The sequence below is a fragment of the Syngnathoides biaculeatus genome, chromosome 1 (assembly GCF_019802595.1).
Source record: "Syngnathoides biaculeatus isolate LvHL_M chromosome 1, ASM1980259v1, whole genome shotgun sequence".
Lineage (NCBI taxonomy): Eukaryota > Metazoa > Chordata > Actinopteri > Syngnathiformes > Syngnathidae > Syngnathoides > Syngnathoides biaculeatus.
Window position 1 is genome coordinate 8,907,482 of NC_084640.1, and position 18,175 is coordinate 8,925,656.

Below are 18,175 nucleotides of genomic sequence, written 5' to 3' on the forward strand. Positions count from 1 at the left end.
TTACAATTTTAAAACGTTGGCCTTCTGTTGAATCTAGATAAAATTGTAGCCCATTTTTGAAAATGTGTACATACTATTTTTCACTTAACTTTGGTAGAAAACCGGATGTGCTCTAGTTGCGAAGCGTCGCCATGACAGTTTTCTCGTTTCACTGTTAATAAAACTAATAATGACGTCATTCCTAAATCCCGGACAAAAGTGAAGTTTAATCGTGATTTAGTTGTAATTGTTTCCACTCATTCACTCGCTGAACATCTAAAGCAGGCAGCCAAGTCATAAAAAAAGGTCGGATTCTCAAAATGAAACACTGACAACTTTGAATTACCAAAGGTTTCGATTTTACTTTGGCCTGAACACAAAACATTCACACACATCTTCATGACAAGATTTTTAAAAGGCAGTATAACCAAGCTACATGTTCTTGTTTGTGCATAAGTCATGAGATAAACTTTACAGTGGGTATTACAGCTCCATGGGTGCAACAAATGTATTATTTTGGCCTCTTTTCCAACTTTAAAACAAGCAGGCAGTTTTTTTTTCTTGAATTATGAATGAATGCCAGCCTTGCAGCTTTATAAATTTATACTGACATCCCCTGAAATGTTTAGGATCAAAGAAGACCTCAATTCAATAAAAAAAAACAACTCAAATTGTTTATTTCAATGATTCCCAACACCACAGTGCCAAAATGAGCCAACTTTGCTGAAATGCTCAGAAAACAATTTATTCATTACGAATAATGTTTTTGAGTTCCTTTCTCTATGCAAATATAGTGTATGTGCTCGTTTAATATAAAATAAGTGCATTGGCTCAATAAAGGTTGGGAAACATTGATTTAGTGTGTAAAGAGAATAACACTTAAAAAGGAAAAAAAAAACAATCATCGAAATATTCGAGAACATGCATCTCTGTAAAGTGCAAATCAATAAAACAACCCCCCAATATTGTTGATTGAAATGAAAGGATAGCACATTATTGCAGAGGTGACAAGCAAAACCAAAAAGGCAACACAAACAGCACTCATGTGTTATTACAAAGTTTACTTCGAAGCTTGCATTGTTTGTCGTCTGGAAAATGTTCCGCTTATTACATTTCACCCTTCGGTCCACACGTTTACCATCTTTGGCCATTGGTTTGATCACGGGACCACCGGGTGGCTTCGGTCCGCGCTATGTGCTGTAGTGGATGACGTAGTAGTCGTGCACGTACATCAGCACGGCCACCGGTTGGCCGATGATCAGCGACATCCACACCGCAGCGTTGCCGTAGATGCCGTTCAGGAAACGACCCACGAACCAAGCCAGGGGGACCTTTGGGGGGTGAAATGGTTTGTTGCTAACCAAAACAGCAGCTACCACAGACTAACAGTTGCTAAGAGGTTAAAGATGATCTTATGTCAGTAAAATAGGTCGTGAGTGGAATTACCGCCGTTCATAAACCGTTAACTTGCATGCCCACTCAGTTGCAAACCAAATAGCAGCACCTACCGAGTTATGTTAAATCTTAATTACTTATTATTTCATAATTACCTCTGATTAGCGTTCCGATAAATGGGTGTTTGTAGAATATTTGCTCCCATTTGCACTCTGTTGCTAACTAAAACAGAAGCGCTCAAGACTTTGTTTTGGCTTGTTTCTGTGCCTTTCAGCTCCACTTTCACATCAATTATAGTAATAACAGCATAAAACAAATAGACCCCGCCAGCATCTATGGTTGAGTAAATATAATTGCTGCCATTTTGTCTCACCTGAGCCATCATGCCCATGAAGGCCCAAAGTCGGAACATCTTCAGAGGGACGCTCACCAAATACTGAGGAGGACATTTATCCAATGCAAAAGAGTTAATAAGAGAAATAAAAATCAGAACATGTTTTGTTTTGTTTTGTTTTTTTTTCCCAATTTGACCTCATGGAAGAAGGCCGACAGGAGAAAGACGGCGCTTTGGGCCACCAGCTTGTTGACACCTTTCCTCAGCATTGGCTTGTAGAAATGTCTGCAAAATTGAGACTGGTGAGATGAGGCGGCGGGCGTTCCTAATGATGTGTCCGCTCACCTCAGGCACCACTTGTGTACCGGGATGTTCCAGTTGGCCCAGAAGTAGGTGACGGTCTCAGAGTTCCTATGTTTAAAAAAAAGGTGTATTTTTATTTAAATATTATGTGCCGCGTGTACTTACCACCAGTCCCTGTAGAACTCTCGGTCCCCAAACTGCAGCAGCTCAGCCACGAAGTTCATGGATGAGTGGAAGAACCAGTAGAAAAAAATTAACCAGATCAAGTGGTTGGGGACCTGAGGAGGAGGGAGATAGAAAAAAAAAAGAAAGAAAAAGGAGAGCAGAATTTGAAAGTATGGAATTGACATTTTGTCTCTGAACCCATCGTGGTACTCGTCGCAGACACATCCAATCTCTCTGGCATCTTCCTGGAAGGATCGTGACAATCCAACACTGTTCACCGTGGCTTTTGTGTCCCTGAACGCATCCCAATGCTTACCAGCTGTTCACCACAGCTGCCATAATACATGAGAGTCAGTAATCCCTGGTATGTCCCTGAATGCATCCTGATGCTAAATGCGCTCTCACTGTGACATCTAGGCGTCAGGGGTCATCAACCTTTTGGAACCGAAGAGCTACTTGAGTACTGAATGATGCAAAGGGCACACTTCTGAAATAACCATCCTCATATTAATGTAAATTAGGTTATTATTCATGGTGAAGACTGATGATTTCTCACAATAATCCACAAATATTTAACAAGGTAAGAATTTAGCAACATTAAACAGTGTTCACATCTTGAAATGATCCCTTCTACATCATTCCGAGGAAATCACGCAGTCCCATCACCAGTGAACTACTTTGAACAGGCCTTTGGCATATTGCGACACTCACTGAGGTCTACCATCGTTAATTGACAGATGTTTACCATCTTCATAGCGCAGATGATGTTAATTTACAGCGTGTCCCTGAATGCATCGGTACACTCACAGCCAACTTGAGCAGACGCTCCACCATTCTCGAAAAGTCCATTTCCTGTGCGAGGTACAAACATTTGTCTTAAGCGCACGGCACAATTAAAAATGTCTCGACATTTAATTGTGCTTCTGTCCCACCTGGAACGGCTTCATGGAGTTCTGAATGGTCGGAACCATCCACTGGGAGACACGGAGATGGATCATGTTAGTTAAATTTTATTGAAGGAATGTTTGTGTATGATTGCATAAACGTTACCTGCTGTATTAAGCCTACCAGCAGTTGCATGAAGAAAACCTTTGGGAGGAGGAAGCACACCATACGTTTAAAAGTCTCAAGACTTTGCGTTATTATAATAGTTCCATCATCACCATTTCAAAAAGCCTCCTCAGGAGGAAGCCCTTGCGTATCCGGGGCGAGCGTGGGAAGTTGAGCTGGTAGCATAGCGTCGGCGCAAACACGAAGTAGTACATGTCTGAACACAAACCAGATGGGGATCATAGCAGCAATACAGCAATTCAAAAATGACGCCGCCGCACAAAAAAATCGTCACCTCTGTGGGTGAGATTCCCAGGGTAGGAGACATTGGTGTGCATCGCCGAGCCATTGGACTGAGCCACGGACGGACCTGGAAAACACATGGGGACAAAAAGTACGGCAAAAATCAACACTCACTTAGCTGAGGTCTCACAGGTTTTGCAGACTACGTTGTTAAGAACATACAAGAGTAAGAGCGAGTCAGTTTCTTGGCTTTAGCTTGTCTGATCTCCCGGCACCATCTGTTGGTGTCCTGGTAGGAGTACAGCTTCAGGAACAGCACTGTGTAGACCACCAAGGAGAGGACGCCGCCCACTGGCAAATACATTTGCAGATACTTTTATATAAATACATAAGAAAAACACTTAAGTGTATTTACCTACCAGGGGTGACGGAGTTGACCGTGAGGACTGTTGCAGAGGGAAAAATCAGCAATGATGTCAAGTTGAATATGTGAAGAATGAAGCCTATGCTTTCTGACAATGTTCCCTAGAAAGCGCAAAAAAAAAAAAAAAATCAATACGTAGGTATATTATCATGGGTACATGAAATATAAAACACGACCATCCATCCATCTTCTTTGCCGCTTATCCTCATGAGGGTCGCAGGGAGTGCTGGAGCCTGTCCCAGCTGTCAACAGGCAAGAGGCAGGGTACACCCTGAACTGGTAGCCAGCCAATCACAGGGCACATCGAGACAAACAGCGGCACTCACAATCACACCTAAGGGCAATTTTAGAGTGTCAAATTAATGTTGCATGTTTTGGGGATGTGGGAGGAAACCCGAGTGGCCAGAGAAAACCCACGCAGGCACGGGGAGAACATGCAAACTCCACACAGGCGGGGCCAGGATCGAACCCGGTTCCTCAGACCTGTGAGGCCAACACTTTACCAGCTGATCCACTGCCACCCAAAAGAAGAATATATTTCAAAAAATAATAGATAATAGTAATGAAAATAATAGATAATAGTAATAAAAAAAAACAACTAGTGAAACTAAATTTATCATGATACTATACAGCGTGTAAAACTAAATGACAATATAGTTTGGCCATTACAATGTAATTACAAGAACTACAATTAATATAAAATATGATAGCTTAACCATCATTAAAATAATGAAAATATATGAAAATAATTCCAGTCACTATAATAGAAATTAATATATATTTTTACATTTATCTAAACATTTGTTCATGTTTGTGATAAAGCTGCCCTCCCATAGAAAAAAAGGGGTCTCACCACAGCCAGACGTCTTTCCGTATACAAGGCTGCCAAAATGAACACGTTAGATGCTGTAAATAAAAAAAAAAAAAAAAAAAAAAAAAAAAAAACAAAAACAAAAGGAGAAGAGAAACAACATTTGTGACCTTTGGCAGGAATACTTGAGTTTATGACTAGGGCAACAGCACTTGTTCAAGACAGCTGTTTGGACATGACACAGGAAGAAATCTTCTTCAAAACAACTTGTTCTTTGGCTTGAATGAAAAATACAAATAAAATAACACATTAACATTATCTTTTCCGCACCCACGCCCAGAACATTCTTCTCCCATTGAAGTCAAAGTGCTAAAGGTCCTTAATCAAGTCCGGCCCTACTAAAGAAAAACACCACTCTAGGGGAGTGTTCTTTTTAAAAATGATAAACAGTTGGTGTGTGTGACTCTTTGCTTCTCAATAATAATTCAACTGCATGTATAGAATTAAACAGAAAAACTCATCGACGTTGTACACATTTGCCACCAGGGGGCAGTATTAAACTAAGCTTTATCAAAGTTTCACAACTAAATGATTTAGCTGCAATAATAGTCATTTTTCTCAGACAAAGAATAGGCCCGTGAGTATTGTATTGTTATATTGTCTGTCTACACATTTTTATGAACCATTTTCAATGCAATCAAATATTGAAGGGTTTTAAGTACCAAAACAGAAACACTGGATTTATTAGGCTGTCATTTTTGAGTTTTGCTATTTGTGTGAGCATTTAGTCCGCTAGTGGACTTTCATAAATTATGCTGTTTGATTGAATAGATACGTAATTGCCTTTTCTAAAAATAAAGCAAAAATAAATTACGAATTTAAAATCAGTAAAATTATTCATTTCTAATTAAATAATACAATTCGATTAAAAAAAGAAGTCTTACATTATTAATTTAAATCGAATAGAAAATATTAGAATTATTCATTCCAAATGAAAGTAAAATAAAATGAATTAAATAAGACCTTAAAAGCAAAATAAAAGAATTTAAATCAACAGATGAATTGTCATACCAATGATGAGGCAAGCAGCCGGCCAACTGTAGGGGTCTTTTAAGAAGAGTGACACCACCTGTATTGGGTCTACCAGGATACCGTACCTAAGGGAGACAGCAGGACTTCGGGTTCAGGCGAGCTGTCAGCAACGGAAATGTGGGGAAATTGTATAGACGGGGACTCACTTTATGATGTTTTCCAAGAAAAGTCGTGCATTACTTAGGACCTGAGAAAAGAGGAGGGATGTTTTTTTTTTTTTTAAACAGCATATTATCAGATTCTTCACAAAGTCACCACAATTGAGGTGCGGGTGTTTATTGCCTTGCTCAATAAAATGGGTTAGGTGTGGCCGAGTGAGTGCTCTTGACAACATCTGATAATTGTTTATGACGGGGCTTGTTTCTGATGAATAAGGTCTATTTTTTTTCCCTAATGCATGGGTTTGTGGGCATAATGTCAACACAAAAAAAAAACCTAATGAAAACTAAAGAAGCAGAAGAAGCAGGTCAATAGTTCACAACATGCTCCATTCTGTGGCGACATCATAACAAAAGCTAAAGAAGAAGCAATATGCATTGCAGTTTCTTGTCCTACGGTTAGCGCAACCAAAAAAGCTAAAGAAAAAGCAAATCCCAACCCACCAAAGGGCCCCTTCACATTCTCTACCTATTAATTTTGTGGTAAAGTCATAAGAAAATGTAAATAAAAACCTAAACACTTGGTAAGTTTGATTTACTGTTTGAAAGTTATCAGACTTCTGTTGTGATAACATGCACACCCACATGTTAAGCAATGTGACAACATGTTGCATTTCCTGTTCTATGGTTATTATACAATTTTCATCTTTGCCATCACTGGTATCCATCCGTCTGTGGTGACCTTTGAACCATATTTTTGTGTGTCCCCCCAAGCATTTGCTCACCCCGCCAATTGCCTCCTTCATCAAGCTGTGATGCAACTGTTGCTCTACTCATTGCGCTATCTGACTTATGCTTTCGCAACCTTTAGCAAGGACTGCAAAGGCCCCCATGGTGTAATTATTTAAGTGGGTAAGCGGCACAATTTAGGAATAATTGAAGAACTGTGATGCCACAAAAAAATAATAATAATAACGCTCTTTAGGTAAGTCGACTACACGGATTAATGCCACTTCAGTTGACTCTTATCAACATAAATAAGACAACCAATATTTTTGGTACCCTTAAAGCTTAAAATCTTCTCTTCGCATTATCATTCGAGCAACGTGCCTGATATTTATACAAGAAAAATGTACTTATAGTCAAGATGAGTCTTTTACAAAGAGTTCAATCACGGACTGACGATTCTATTTATAGACCGAGGGTGTTTTATTTCAGGATCGAAGATATCACAGGTGCCTGTCAAAACACTGATTCAAACGTGTGCTTGTGTTTTTTTTATTTTGGGGGAGCGGATAACCCTGAAAACACAGCTTCATTTTTCTTATTCATTTATCAAATAATCACTTAACTCTTCATATGGAAAATGATGCAATTAAAAATACATTTTGAAGGAGTTACTTTATTACAAACTTATTTTTCACATCTCTTACACACATTGTAACATACAGTGTTAATTGAAATGAATATAACGCATTAACTGAATAAAGTCCATTATTTTATCATTAAAAGAACTAAAAATTAAATACACTTACACATTCTAAATATTAACTTTTTTTCCCCCTCTTCTACAAATGGCTTATGTTTACAAAAATCGCACACTCTAGAAGTGGTAAAATTTGGAGTTCAAACCACCCATCCATCCATTTTTTTGAGCGGCTTATCCTCACAAGGGTCGCGGGAGTGCCGGAGCCCATGCCAGCTATTTTACTTTTACAATGGCTAACTTGTCTTTATTATTGTAACACATTATTTGGTTTTATGATGGCAATGATAATTGACTTTATTATTTGCAGTGGGAAATGTTACGCTGTACTCACCAGCATGACAACGCACCAGTTGAGGATTCCTCTGTAGTTACTGTAGCCGCTGGCGGAGCTCAGAAGAGACTCCTGTTGGACGTGGCAGCTGTATATATAAATATGATGACAAGATATTACAACTACTACCAATGAAAAATAAAGAGGAGGAAGGTGTGGGACCGACTCAAGTTTGACCAAAGTTTTGCACTTGGGGGGGCACGTTAGATTTTTTTTTTTAAAAGGAAATTTGGAGATGAGAATTTAAAAAAAAAAAAAAAATTGTGTAAAATGTAGATAATCTCAACGCTTGGTCTACCGGTTCAAAGAATGAAGGCCCCTGGGTCATGCATTGCCCACCCAGAGGCAAAATGGTGAAATTCACTGAGACAAAACGTGGCGTAAGAAAAAGAAAAAAAAAAAGACAAGAATGTCATTTTGCAACCAGCTTGTACTTGTCTATGGAAAACCTCAATGCAACAGTAGGATAGGCTTGCAATTAAACGCAACCATTTGAGTTATTATAGTCCCATAATAGATTCAACAATTATACTGTATTGTTATATATTGAGCATTTGGAACTAGTTCATTTGGGGGCTTTTTTACAAATATTTCATCTGAGTTTTCATTTGTTTAGGAACGATATTACATGAGGGGTCGCTACCTGTCCCTGCTACATTCAGGTACACCTGCATTTTCCCCAACTCCATTGATTTACATAATTAGGAATTACAGTGGAATAGAGAAGGAAATTGTACGTTTGCAGCACGAGTGTCATATCGAAGTAGTGAGTAAAGTGAAAGTCATGTGGATTGTTTGGTAGTTTAGTCGTTGAGTAATGTGGTATGCGCACATGGAACGGACGATCGTAAAGTGGTGTCCTTAAAGGTTACCTCAGTCCCTCGCAGATTTGGTCCACTGGACTTCCCGGCTTGTTGTGTTTCTCAGTGTTCTGCTGGCCCGGGTTTCCATTGTTGTTATGAAGACGCCTGGCGGTCTCTTCAACCTTCTTACCGGAACACGGCGGTTGTTTTTTCTCGCCGCCGACGCCGTGCGACTTGCCCCCGTTGGCTTGCTGCTTGACGCCGCCAGAAATAGTCGTCCTCCTTTGACGGGCTCCGGGCCCTCGCGTCATCTCGGCTCGCTCGCTCATCCCGGTTCACGCAGCGGTCACCTGCCGGGGCATATCGAGCCTCCGACGTCCTTCGCTTGTCAGTGGCCCGCGCGGGACACTCTCGACGCGGTTACGAGAGCCGAGTCACCCGTCGTGTCCGTGCGGAAGCTCGTAGGGGGCGTTTCATCCCTCCGCTATCAAGCTCAAGGGGGGCAATTAGCCGACGGGTTGCCAGATATGAGATCTCACTTAAACACACTCACTTACATGTCTCTTTCTTTCTTCACATCTCACTGAATTTGTTGACACATTACTATTTGACACTGGCATCTTAAAAGATGCTAAATTAGCCTATTGAGAATGAATTTTAGTTTGGGTACCATTATCTATATCCCCACTAGATGTCAGTGGAGCCCTAAAAACGTGGTCAAATAGGCACGTGATAAAGCGTTTGTTCGACAAATGTCCTTAAATACCTTTGTAGGTGCATTCAAAGTAATGCTTATGTTACTTAAAACGTTTCTAAACTAACGGGTTCCAAGGTCACCGAAAGTCAAAAGTGTCAACTCACTTCCCACGAGGAACTACAAACAAGTTTGCCTGACGTGGCACCAGCGTCCAATCACCCAATCGCCTTCGACTTTTTAGTCACGTTCTAATTTTGACCAATGGTTATAGCGAAATGGATGTACTGTTAGGTTGTCTCACTCAGAGGACAGCTGTCTGTCAGGCAAGGCAGTCTTTGATGTTATAAATCATTTGTCTTTTTTTTTAGCTGTTAAATGTTCTTTCATGTGCCCCGTGACACACTGCAGACTCGTTTGTTTGATGAGACTTTAAAAGGAAATGAAAAAGCTCAAGCGAAAGAAACTCAACGGTCCGAATGTACCTGTCACAAAAGGTAAGTCGAGCCAACTGTTTACCCGAAGAATGTCAAACTTGAACACAAAGAATGAAAGAATGATACTGTCAAATTCTTCTTTTCTCCACCCACTCACGTTCTCTTGGGTGGTTACACTTGCATTCTTCGTAACTCACCGAAGCTCAGGCTTGAAAATGTTGCCTGCGTGGCACAATGGCATCAGCCAAACACACGGCTCAGTTTTATCGCTCAAAATTGAATTAGTGCTGAATAAAAATGGCCGAAATCAGAGCTTTTTTTTTTTTTTTTTTTCCTTTTGGGGAGATTCAGAAACTCTTTACAGGGGAAAGATTTCTTAGAAATTACTTTATTCTTACACAAGGAAATGTCATGGCATAGATTAGAAAGAGTAAGATGATGAAAGAGTCGGAAAAAAATGTAACTGCTGATACACTCGTAATCCAAATACAAATGAAAACACTATAAATGCATACTTCTGCTACATTACCCTAGATTAGCAAAATAATCTAAAAGTTATATTTATGGGCAACTGGATTGTTTGCTTGATTGGTGCTGCAGTCCTCATTTGATTATTATTATCATTATTTTAAATTGTTGTTCACCCAAAAATGGACCTTTTGGGATCTAAATAACAAGAAAAGGCCATCAAATCTCCCGTTAAATTTTCCAAGATAACAACTGTGAATGTGTGCAATTGTTGCAGATGCAGTCACGGTCCTAATAAACATCTTTTTTATGTCATTGTTCCCATCACAGTAGTGGATTGTGGGAGGAAGCAGAAGTTAGTCGAGATCCACCAGGCATTAAACAGGTACAACATTAATGGCATTTCATTTAATCTTGCAAGACTGATTGCCCCAAAACATATAAAAGCTACATTATTGTTTACATTTTCAGCCCAGTTAGTTTCCTGTTGCCCAACTGATGATCTCTCATTGCACACTGATATGAGAGTGCCCAAAGAGGCAAAAAATTCAATCACTGTACTGTGTGTACTGTAGGTTTCACATGGACATAATTATTTCTATACATTTCTATACATTTAATTGCTCAGTGATCCAGTGGACATTGAGACCCTGCGGAGCGCTGCGGCCAGTAAGGGAGGACTGCTTACAAATGAACTTCGCAGGAAAGTGTGGCCCAAGCTGCTCAACATCAACATTTACGAGCTTCCATATAAACCCGGTTAGTACCGAATTGAAGTAGGGTACTATTTAGGGGGTTAAAGATGCATAATCCAAGATAAATTGCAGGAAGAGATGGACGGGAGACCCACAAGGACTACAACCAGGTGGTCCTGGATGTCAGTAGATCTATGCGGCGCTTTCCCAATGGTCCGTCTGCATTACAGCGCTTACTGGATGAAAACTGTATGGTAGGTTTTTATGTCATCATTTCTCGTCGCACATCTTCTCTCTTAGCAATGCCGTCTGCAGAGCGGGCTGTACTCCAGGAGCAGCTTGTGGACATCATCCTGGAGGTTCTGAGGTGCAACCCGCAGCTCAACTACTACCAGGGCTACCATGACGTGGCCGTCACGCTGCTGCTGGTCGTCGGGGAACGGATGGCCATCGCCATGATGCACACGTTATCGAAATATCATCTCAGGTATAGTACAGTACTTTATATAGTGTAAATATAAAAAGAAACCCAAACATTTTATTTCCATCTATTTATCTTTGCAGGGATTTTATGGATCCAACAATGAACAGCACCAAACATATTTTAAACTACCTCATGCCTTTATTGGAAGAAGTTGACAAAGAACTGCACGACTTCATGATGAGGTACATGTCTGTGATTAACGTTTTTACAGCACTTCTCCTCATTCGGGTTACAGGTAAACTGGATTCTACCTCAGCTGGCTTTGGTTAGAGGTTGGGCATGCCCTGGATTGGTCGTAGGACAGATATCAATAAATAGACAGTCACACTCAACATTGACACTTATGGACAGTTTGACTTTTTAATTAACCTGCCATGTATGTGTTGGGGATGTGGGAGGAAGTGGAAGTGGAAAAGCCTTGCAAAAAGAGGGTGGGCAAGCAAACTAGTCCAGGCACAAACTGTATTTACATTAGAAAAATCTCACGTAACACCGTCAAACATGTCACACCAAGGCTACACAGTTCAATACACTGAAATGATGACATTCCTGTCTGTTTTCTCATAAATGTACTTAAGTGGGAAATGATTTATTCCGCTATATAAGTGGCAACAGGATGATACACACATTAGTTGTTAGTTACCATCTGCTATTTAGTGGAAAACGATTTAACTGTTTGGCCTGCCACTATATACGTTATTAGCATATATAGATGAAGAAAGATACATTATTTTTACAGAATAAATATTTTTAAAAACATTAAAGATGTGACTTGGAATACTGGTTGTGAATTGTCGATCTAGCCTTGTCAATTCTGGGTAAAACCAGAGAGATGGTGTTTTTTTTTTTTTTTTTAAACCCCACCAGAGGGCGTCCAAGTACAAACAACAGGAAGCAGAACTTGAGGTAGCAGAAATGGAGATGCTGATGTTCTGGCTTGGTTTGAACAGGTTGGATAGAATTAGAAATGAGCTCATTAGAAGGACAGCCAAAGTTGGATGTTTTGGAGACAAGGTTTGAGGGAGCAGTCTTCGATGGTTTGGGCATGTTCAGAGGCGAGAGAGTGAGTATATTGGTGGTAGGGTGCTGAGGATGGAGCTGCCAGGTAGAAGGGCGAGAGGAAGACCAAAGAAAAGGTGGATGGTTGTTGTGAGGGAGGACATGAGGACAGACAGTGGGCGTTAGAGAGGAGGATGCACGAGATAGGCTTAGATGGAAAAAGATGACACACTGTGGCAACCCCTAACGGGACAAGCCCAAAGAAGAAGAGTGCATCCAAGTACTGTCCTTTGAATGGCAAACGCCTGTCCAAGTGTACCACTTTTTAAAAATGTGTAGTACTGATGAGTATTATTCTATTTTGATTTTAATGAGCCATTTTGAACAAATTCCAAGGCTCATATACTGATAAACTCTCACATGGGAATTCCTCCGAATGAATCCAATCAGAAGCAGGCATCCTATTTTTTTTTTAATGTATTTTTTTTTCACCAACACTGTCAAATGATTATTTTGCGGCTGTAGCACGAAAAAAAAGGCCCCGTCAAAGCTCCTGGGAAGTTGGGAAAGAGGTAGCGCCCAATGCGAGTCTCAAAATGTTGTTAATCATGAAAGGATACACAAAAAAAGTGTTAAGACCTAAAATTAAACTGGAAGTTGACCATTTTGATTTTAAGCAGCCATTTTGGACTCTTGACTTTCACCAACTGCGATGTGGTAATTCACCAAAATGTGCTCAAATTGCAAGAACATATCGCTTGCATCGAGCAGAATCCTTGTATCTCCAAAAAGTATGTTTAAAAACAAAGAATTTGTTTCTGATCAACATCTAATTCAGGGTAAGTGGTATCATAGCATGACATAAAAAGGTCCAACGGATTCATACCCGGAAGTGAGGCGATGGCGTCAGAGTTTTGGCGATCATCTCGAAGTGGAGTTTCCAAGTCTCCCTTACAGTTCACATTTTGATGTCCTTCTTTAGAGCGGAGGTGGGAACCATCTTTGCGCTGTCCTGGCTTATCACGTGGTATGGCCACGTCCTGTCCGAGTTCAAACACACACTGAGACTGTACGACTTTTTCTTGGCCTCACACCCAATGATGCCCATCTACCTCGCTGCTACCGTAAGTCGACGTCAACTGCGGCCTTCGTGTGACGAGGGGGGAAATGATAAATGAGCAGAAAGAGGCTCAAAGTAAAAGCAAAAAGTATTTTTTTTTTTTCTTGTGTTGCTCACACAAATGTCCAGCATGTGATCCATGTCTTTCCACCAGATCGTGTTGCACAGAGAGCAGGAGGTGAAGCAGACTGAATGTGACATGGCGATGGTGCACCAACTCCTCTCCCGCGTCCCTCGGGATCTCCCTTACGAGCTCCTGATCAGCCGGTCCCAAGACCTGTTCAACCGCTACCCTCCCGCCTTCCTGGCTAAGCGGGCGGCGCTGCATTCTCGTAAAAGGTGAAGACGGGAGCAGCCCGACTAACTAACCTCAGCCTTTGACTTAGAGAGCTGACCAAAATCAATCTAAGAACATCAGAGGAAGGATCGGAGCTTTGTTGGATGTTGGCCGTGATGTCTCAATCCCAGCTCTTACAGCTCTAGCCCCTTTCACACTGCCTGTAAATGCCAAATGGCAGTGAATTGAGGAATTTTCCGTAATCTGAGGTAGTAATAGAGCCATAAAAACCCACCAGGGCAGCATCACTGAGCGTCAGGGGTTAAAGTTCAGATTCGGTCTCAGGATTAATAGAATGGCCTTCCACTCAGGTGCAGTCCTGCTTCTATTAAGGCTCCTACTGCAGAAGACAGAAAATTACAGTGTTTCCCCGCCGTTCCCTGGAGGTGACTTTAATACAGAATTGAAGCACCGAAAAAAATAATTGGGTGGAAGAATGCTACTTTTTACAGGTGGTGTGAAAGTCACTCATCACAACAGGAAATGAAGTACACTGTATGTCACGCTTTTTTGACTCAGGTTTCTTGTTGTTGTGATTCAGCTTGTCCATAAGCACCTTCAAGGCCTTTCAGCTCTCAACACTCCACCAGAGGCCGGACTCTGTTCTCCAGCGTCTCACCAAGGCTCAGGCCTCCGCCGCTTCAAGACCAGGTAATAGTAGTGGCGTTTCTGAGGGTCTCCCCATTACAGTCGGCGTTGTCTTATGTAGTACGAGAGAACAACCAAAAAAAAAGTAAACTGATGTTGGATGTCATGGGTCATGCTAAATTGAAACCTTGAAAAATAAATGGCCTTCATCAACAGCGAGCGTTTACCTTGAAACGGAGATGAAATGCTCAAATTTAACCGAAATGTCCATCCAAGCATTTGAGGGGAAAGCATTCAAAAGTTCCTTTATGAAAATCAATCACATACTTGAAACCATCTCCGGAATGAAGCCCCTCCTCGTCCTCACCCTCGTTCTGTGATCACCGCAGCTCGTCACTCGGGCCCGGACGTGGCGTTGCCCGCGAACAGAGGCCAGTGGTCGGGGAAGGGCAACAAGATGGTGAAGATGGCGGTGTGGGGGTTGTCGGCCACGCTTGGGGCGGCTATTTTCGCCGTGGCGCAGACTGCCATGGAGTGGGCGCCTGACGCCTTGCTGCAGCTCTTCTGATGGGCTTCATCTTCGGCCTCGCTGCCATGGCTCAAAACTTGCATCTGAGGAGGAAGTACCTTTCAAGTACTGTTGTCAGCCATTAGTGTTTTTATAGTGCAAAATCACACGGATGTGTTTGCCATTTAACACATCTTTGTTTTATGTGTGTGATTCATATGCTATCTCTTTTTTTTTTTTTTGTTCCTTCATTCGTGTGCTTGGAGGAATTTCTCAGAACCAAAAAGTGCCCCTGGCCAAATGAATGAAGTAATTTAACAGTTGAAAACTTCTCGAAGAGACTAAATGAAAAAAGGGGTTGTGCAATTACTTATTACACTGTGCACATGCCTTGTAATGAGTTTTTTTTTCCCCCACAAGTTTCTGTTCAAAGGTTTTTACATTATCAGACCATTGAGCCCCCACCCCCTGAATAAATATAGGAAGCTCTTAATGTTCTTGAAATATTCAGCAGGATTCTGTCCAAAATCCAAATACAGCAGAAACATGTGGCTGTTTTATTACATGCAATGCGAAGAAAACTATGATTAATTTATTTATTCATTAGTAAAAGTAACCTGTCAAAGGAACTTACAAAGAATCTAATTGTTGTAGAACCCCAAATTGGAATATTAATAATACAGATGAATGGGTGTGCGTTGGCAATGTAGCGTTTTCCCCGGCAACGTCTGCGCCGTTCGCCGGCGTCTTCGGCGCTGCAATATTTATCAGCTTTTTACTCATGCGCGCCGACTGCATCTGTGAGCGCAAGTTCGCACAGCACAGACTTTGCCTCCCTTGGCCCGGAATGGCCGTCATGCTAATGGTTAGCTGCAAACGTTAAGTGTCGTTCGGCCGACTATCTCGGGGTTTCACCGAATAGATTCCAGAAACTAGCTACTTTTAGTTTCACTTAAGGCCTGTAGGTGTTGCTAACGTGCCTTTTTGAATGATCGCTGGTTGCCAAAACTAATCAAGAGGACTTTTTTCCCCATCTGCAGACTTGGAATGCAAATGATAAAAATAATGCGAGCAACAATGTGCTTTGATGCGTGCTAATCGCAAAGAAACTGCTGACAATCGTAATTTTACTTCGGTCATGGAGGTGTCGCTAAAGGGCCTTTCAAACTACTGACAACTGTCAAAACAAATAAACCAAGACAACATTTCGGGCTTCTGTGTACTCCAAAACCTCAGCTCGACACACTTCATTATGTGAGGTTAGCGTCTTGCTATTCTACTTAAGACCTGTAGTTGTCGCTAGCGTGCCTTTTTAAACTTGTCGACAATCAAAATAAATCAAGCTGCCTACATTTTGGGCTTCAGCGGACTCAGAATTTAAAAAAAAAAAAAAAAATCTTGAAACAGAGAGACACCTTTCGTAATGTGAGGTTAGCGTCTTGCTGGTTTACTTGCAATTTACACCGACAGGACGCCGATGTAAACGGCACATTTTGAAATTGTTGCTGGCAAAATAAATCAAGACCACATTTCTGCCTCTCTCGTTCTGACGCTCTGTTGCAAGGCAGTTGTGTACATGTCACAAGTCAGCGCTTCAAAATTTTGCCTACTGTCAAAACAAATCAAGATGTAAACAACATTCTTCAATGTGTGCTGACAACTGAACGAAACATTTCGGCGACTTACATCTTGTAGCTAACGTGCCTACTTAAATGTTGCCAGCTGGCATCTGGAATGCTAATGCTAAAAACAATGCTAATTACAATGTGCTTCGATGTCTGCTGAAAATATCTTACTGCGCGAGTGGTTGATGTGATCTCTGGAGTTGCTGAGTTTGAGTAGTTCAAAATCCCATCTTTCAGTCACTCATTTAGCTCGTTGGTTGGTTGGCCGCTTTTCTCGCAATAGAAAGATCGCAGGGAATTTTATTGTTTATAGCTTTAATTCGCCACTCGATAAATCGGCCCGTCTCTTTCCTGCTTTTTGTTTTGTAGCTGTGTTGGTGCTCTTTATGTTACAGACATTTGTTTGAAATCCAACTGCCTGATTTTTTTTTTTTTTTTTTTTGCGTCGTCATGACTCTTTGAGGTCAGTAAAAATGAAAATTAATCCAAAATAAATAGACAATGGTTTTTAAGGTGTGCTTATGTGCCCATGCAATCGAGGAGGGGTGTTCAAACTTTTCACTCGTACCTCCAACATGCTTTAAACAAGTGTTTTACAGATATATATATTTAAATATTTATCACTATATTCCAAAGTAATGATGTTAAGTTCTGAATACCCTGTGAAATTGAGTTTTGCCCTTGTATAAAGCAGTGAATAAATTCATTGGTGGTATTTCTTGTTTGCTGTCCTCTATTTGGTTCATTAAAAAAAAAAAGAAATCAAAAACACTTCATATGGTGTGAAATTTCATACAAAATGTACTTGTACAGAAATAACTATAATGAAAAAATTGTGCAGAAAGCATTACATTAAAAAAATATATTTTTTTTAGGTATGATGTGTACCACAGGTGTTGTAGCCAAATTACAAAACTAAATGTGTTAACAATTTATACAAAAACATTCTGGCCACCTGATGACGCAATATATATATTTTTTAACTTCTCTTGACTGAAGATCAAGCAACAAGTTGTGCTGATTTATTAAGATGGATCATATCATTAAGTCTTATAAGCTCTACTAATAAGCCAAAAAATATAGTAGTGGAGTGCTAAAGTTAGTACAGAATGTAATACAATACAATGACTACAATTTAGTAGGTTTTGTGCAAAAGTTATTAGTGAAATTACTATAACAAGAACTTAGTAGGAATGTGTGAAAAATGTCAAACACTGAAACTACAGCTATTTAGATTGAATCAGATTTTGTACTAAAAGTATAACAGGGAAATGACTGCGGCTGCAAAACACATTGTGGGCCCAAGCACTCATGTCAGCCTCTCTTGCCTTACAAGCCCCCGCTCTCCCCCTCGACTCGGCCCTTCACTCTGTCATGGATCAGAGAACATGTCGCAAAGTGCTTTGTGGGCAACACGTGTGCAGCGCACCCCTGCATACTGATGCGTCTCCACAGCTTCTGCCTGCTTGTACTCCGCTTGGGAGTTCACTAGCTAGTAAATGTACACAACATGAAGCACTGTTGTAGTCAGTGGTACCTCGACTATTCCCAGATATTCTATTTTGAGACACAAATGATTACGCAACACATGTAGACAGACAGATATTGTTAAACATCTGCCAAAATTGAGTAAATATACTGTGGTTTATTGAGCAGTTTTGACAGTCTTTTGTACGTAGCATATTTTGTATGCATGTATTATA

The 18,175-nt window shown here is 40.7% G+C and overlaps 2 protein-coding genes across 2 annotated transcripts; one reads left to right on the forward strand and one right to left on the reverse strand.

Annotated features, from left to right (window-relative positions):
• Nucleotides 1-321: 321 nt before the first annotated feature.
• dgat1a (diacylglycerol O-acyltransferase 1a) lies at nt 322-9,074 on the reverse strand. Its single transcript, XM_061814225.1, has 17 exons — nt 8,587-9,074; nt 7,715-7,802; nt 5,943-5,983; nt 5,776-5,861; nt 4,747-4,799; nt 3,889-3,994; nt 3,692-3,820; nt 3,522-3,596; nt 3,340-3,443; nt 3,227-3,265; nt 3,109-3,150; nt 2,984-3,028; nt 2,177-2,289; nt 2,054-2,119; nt 1,906-1,993; nt 1,748-1,810; nt 322-1,310 (listed from the first exon to the last, which is right to left on the reverse strand). Exons 1-17 carry the CDS (start codon nt 8,844-8,846, stop codon nt 1,170-1,172), a joined length of 1,539 nt encoding a protein of 512 aa, XP_061670209.1. The 5' UTR covers nt 8,847-9,074; the 3' UTR covers nt 322-1,169.
• A 324-nt stretch (nt 9,075-9,398) lies between these two features.
• On the forward strand, nt 9,399-17,175 carry zgc:63863 (uncharacterized protein LOC393372 homolog). Its single transcript, XM_061814347.1, has 11 exons — nt 9,399-9,537; nt 9,623-9,708; nt 10,447-10,501; nt 10,745-10,875; nt 10,944-11,024; nt 11,112-11,298; nt 11,376-11,477; nt 13,277-13,418; nt 13,569-13,753; nt 14,293-14,402; nt 14,729-17,175. Exons 2-11 carry the CDS (start codon nt 9,654-9,656, stop codon nt 14,905-14,907), a joined length of 1,227 nt encoding a protein of 408 aa, XP_061670331.1. The 5' UTR covers nt 9,399-9,537; nt 9,623-9,653; the 3' UTR covers nt 14,908-17,175.
• Nucleotides 17,176-18,175: the final 1,000 nt, after the last annotated feature.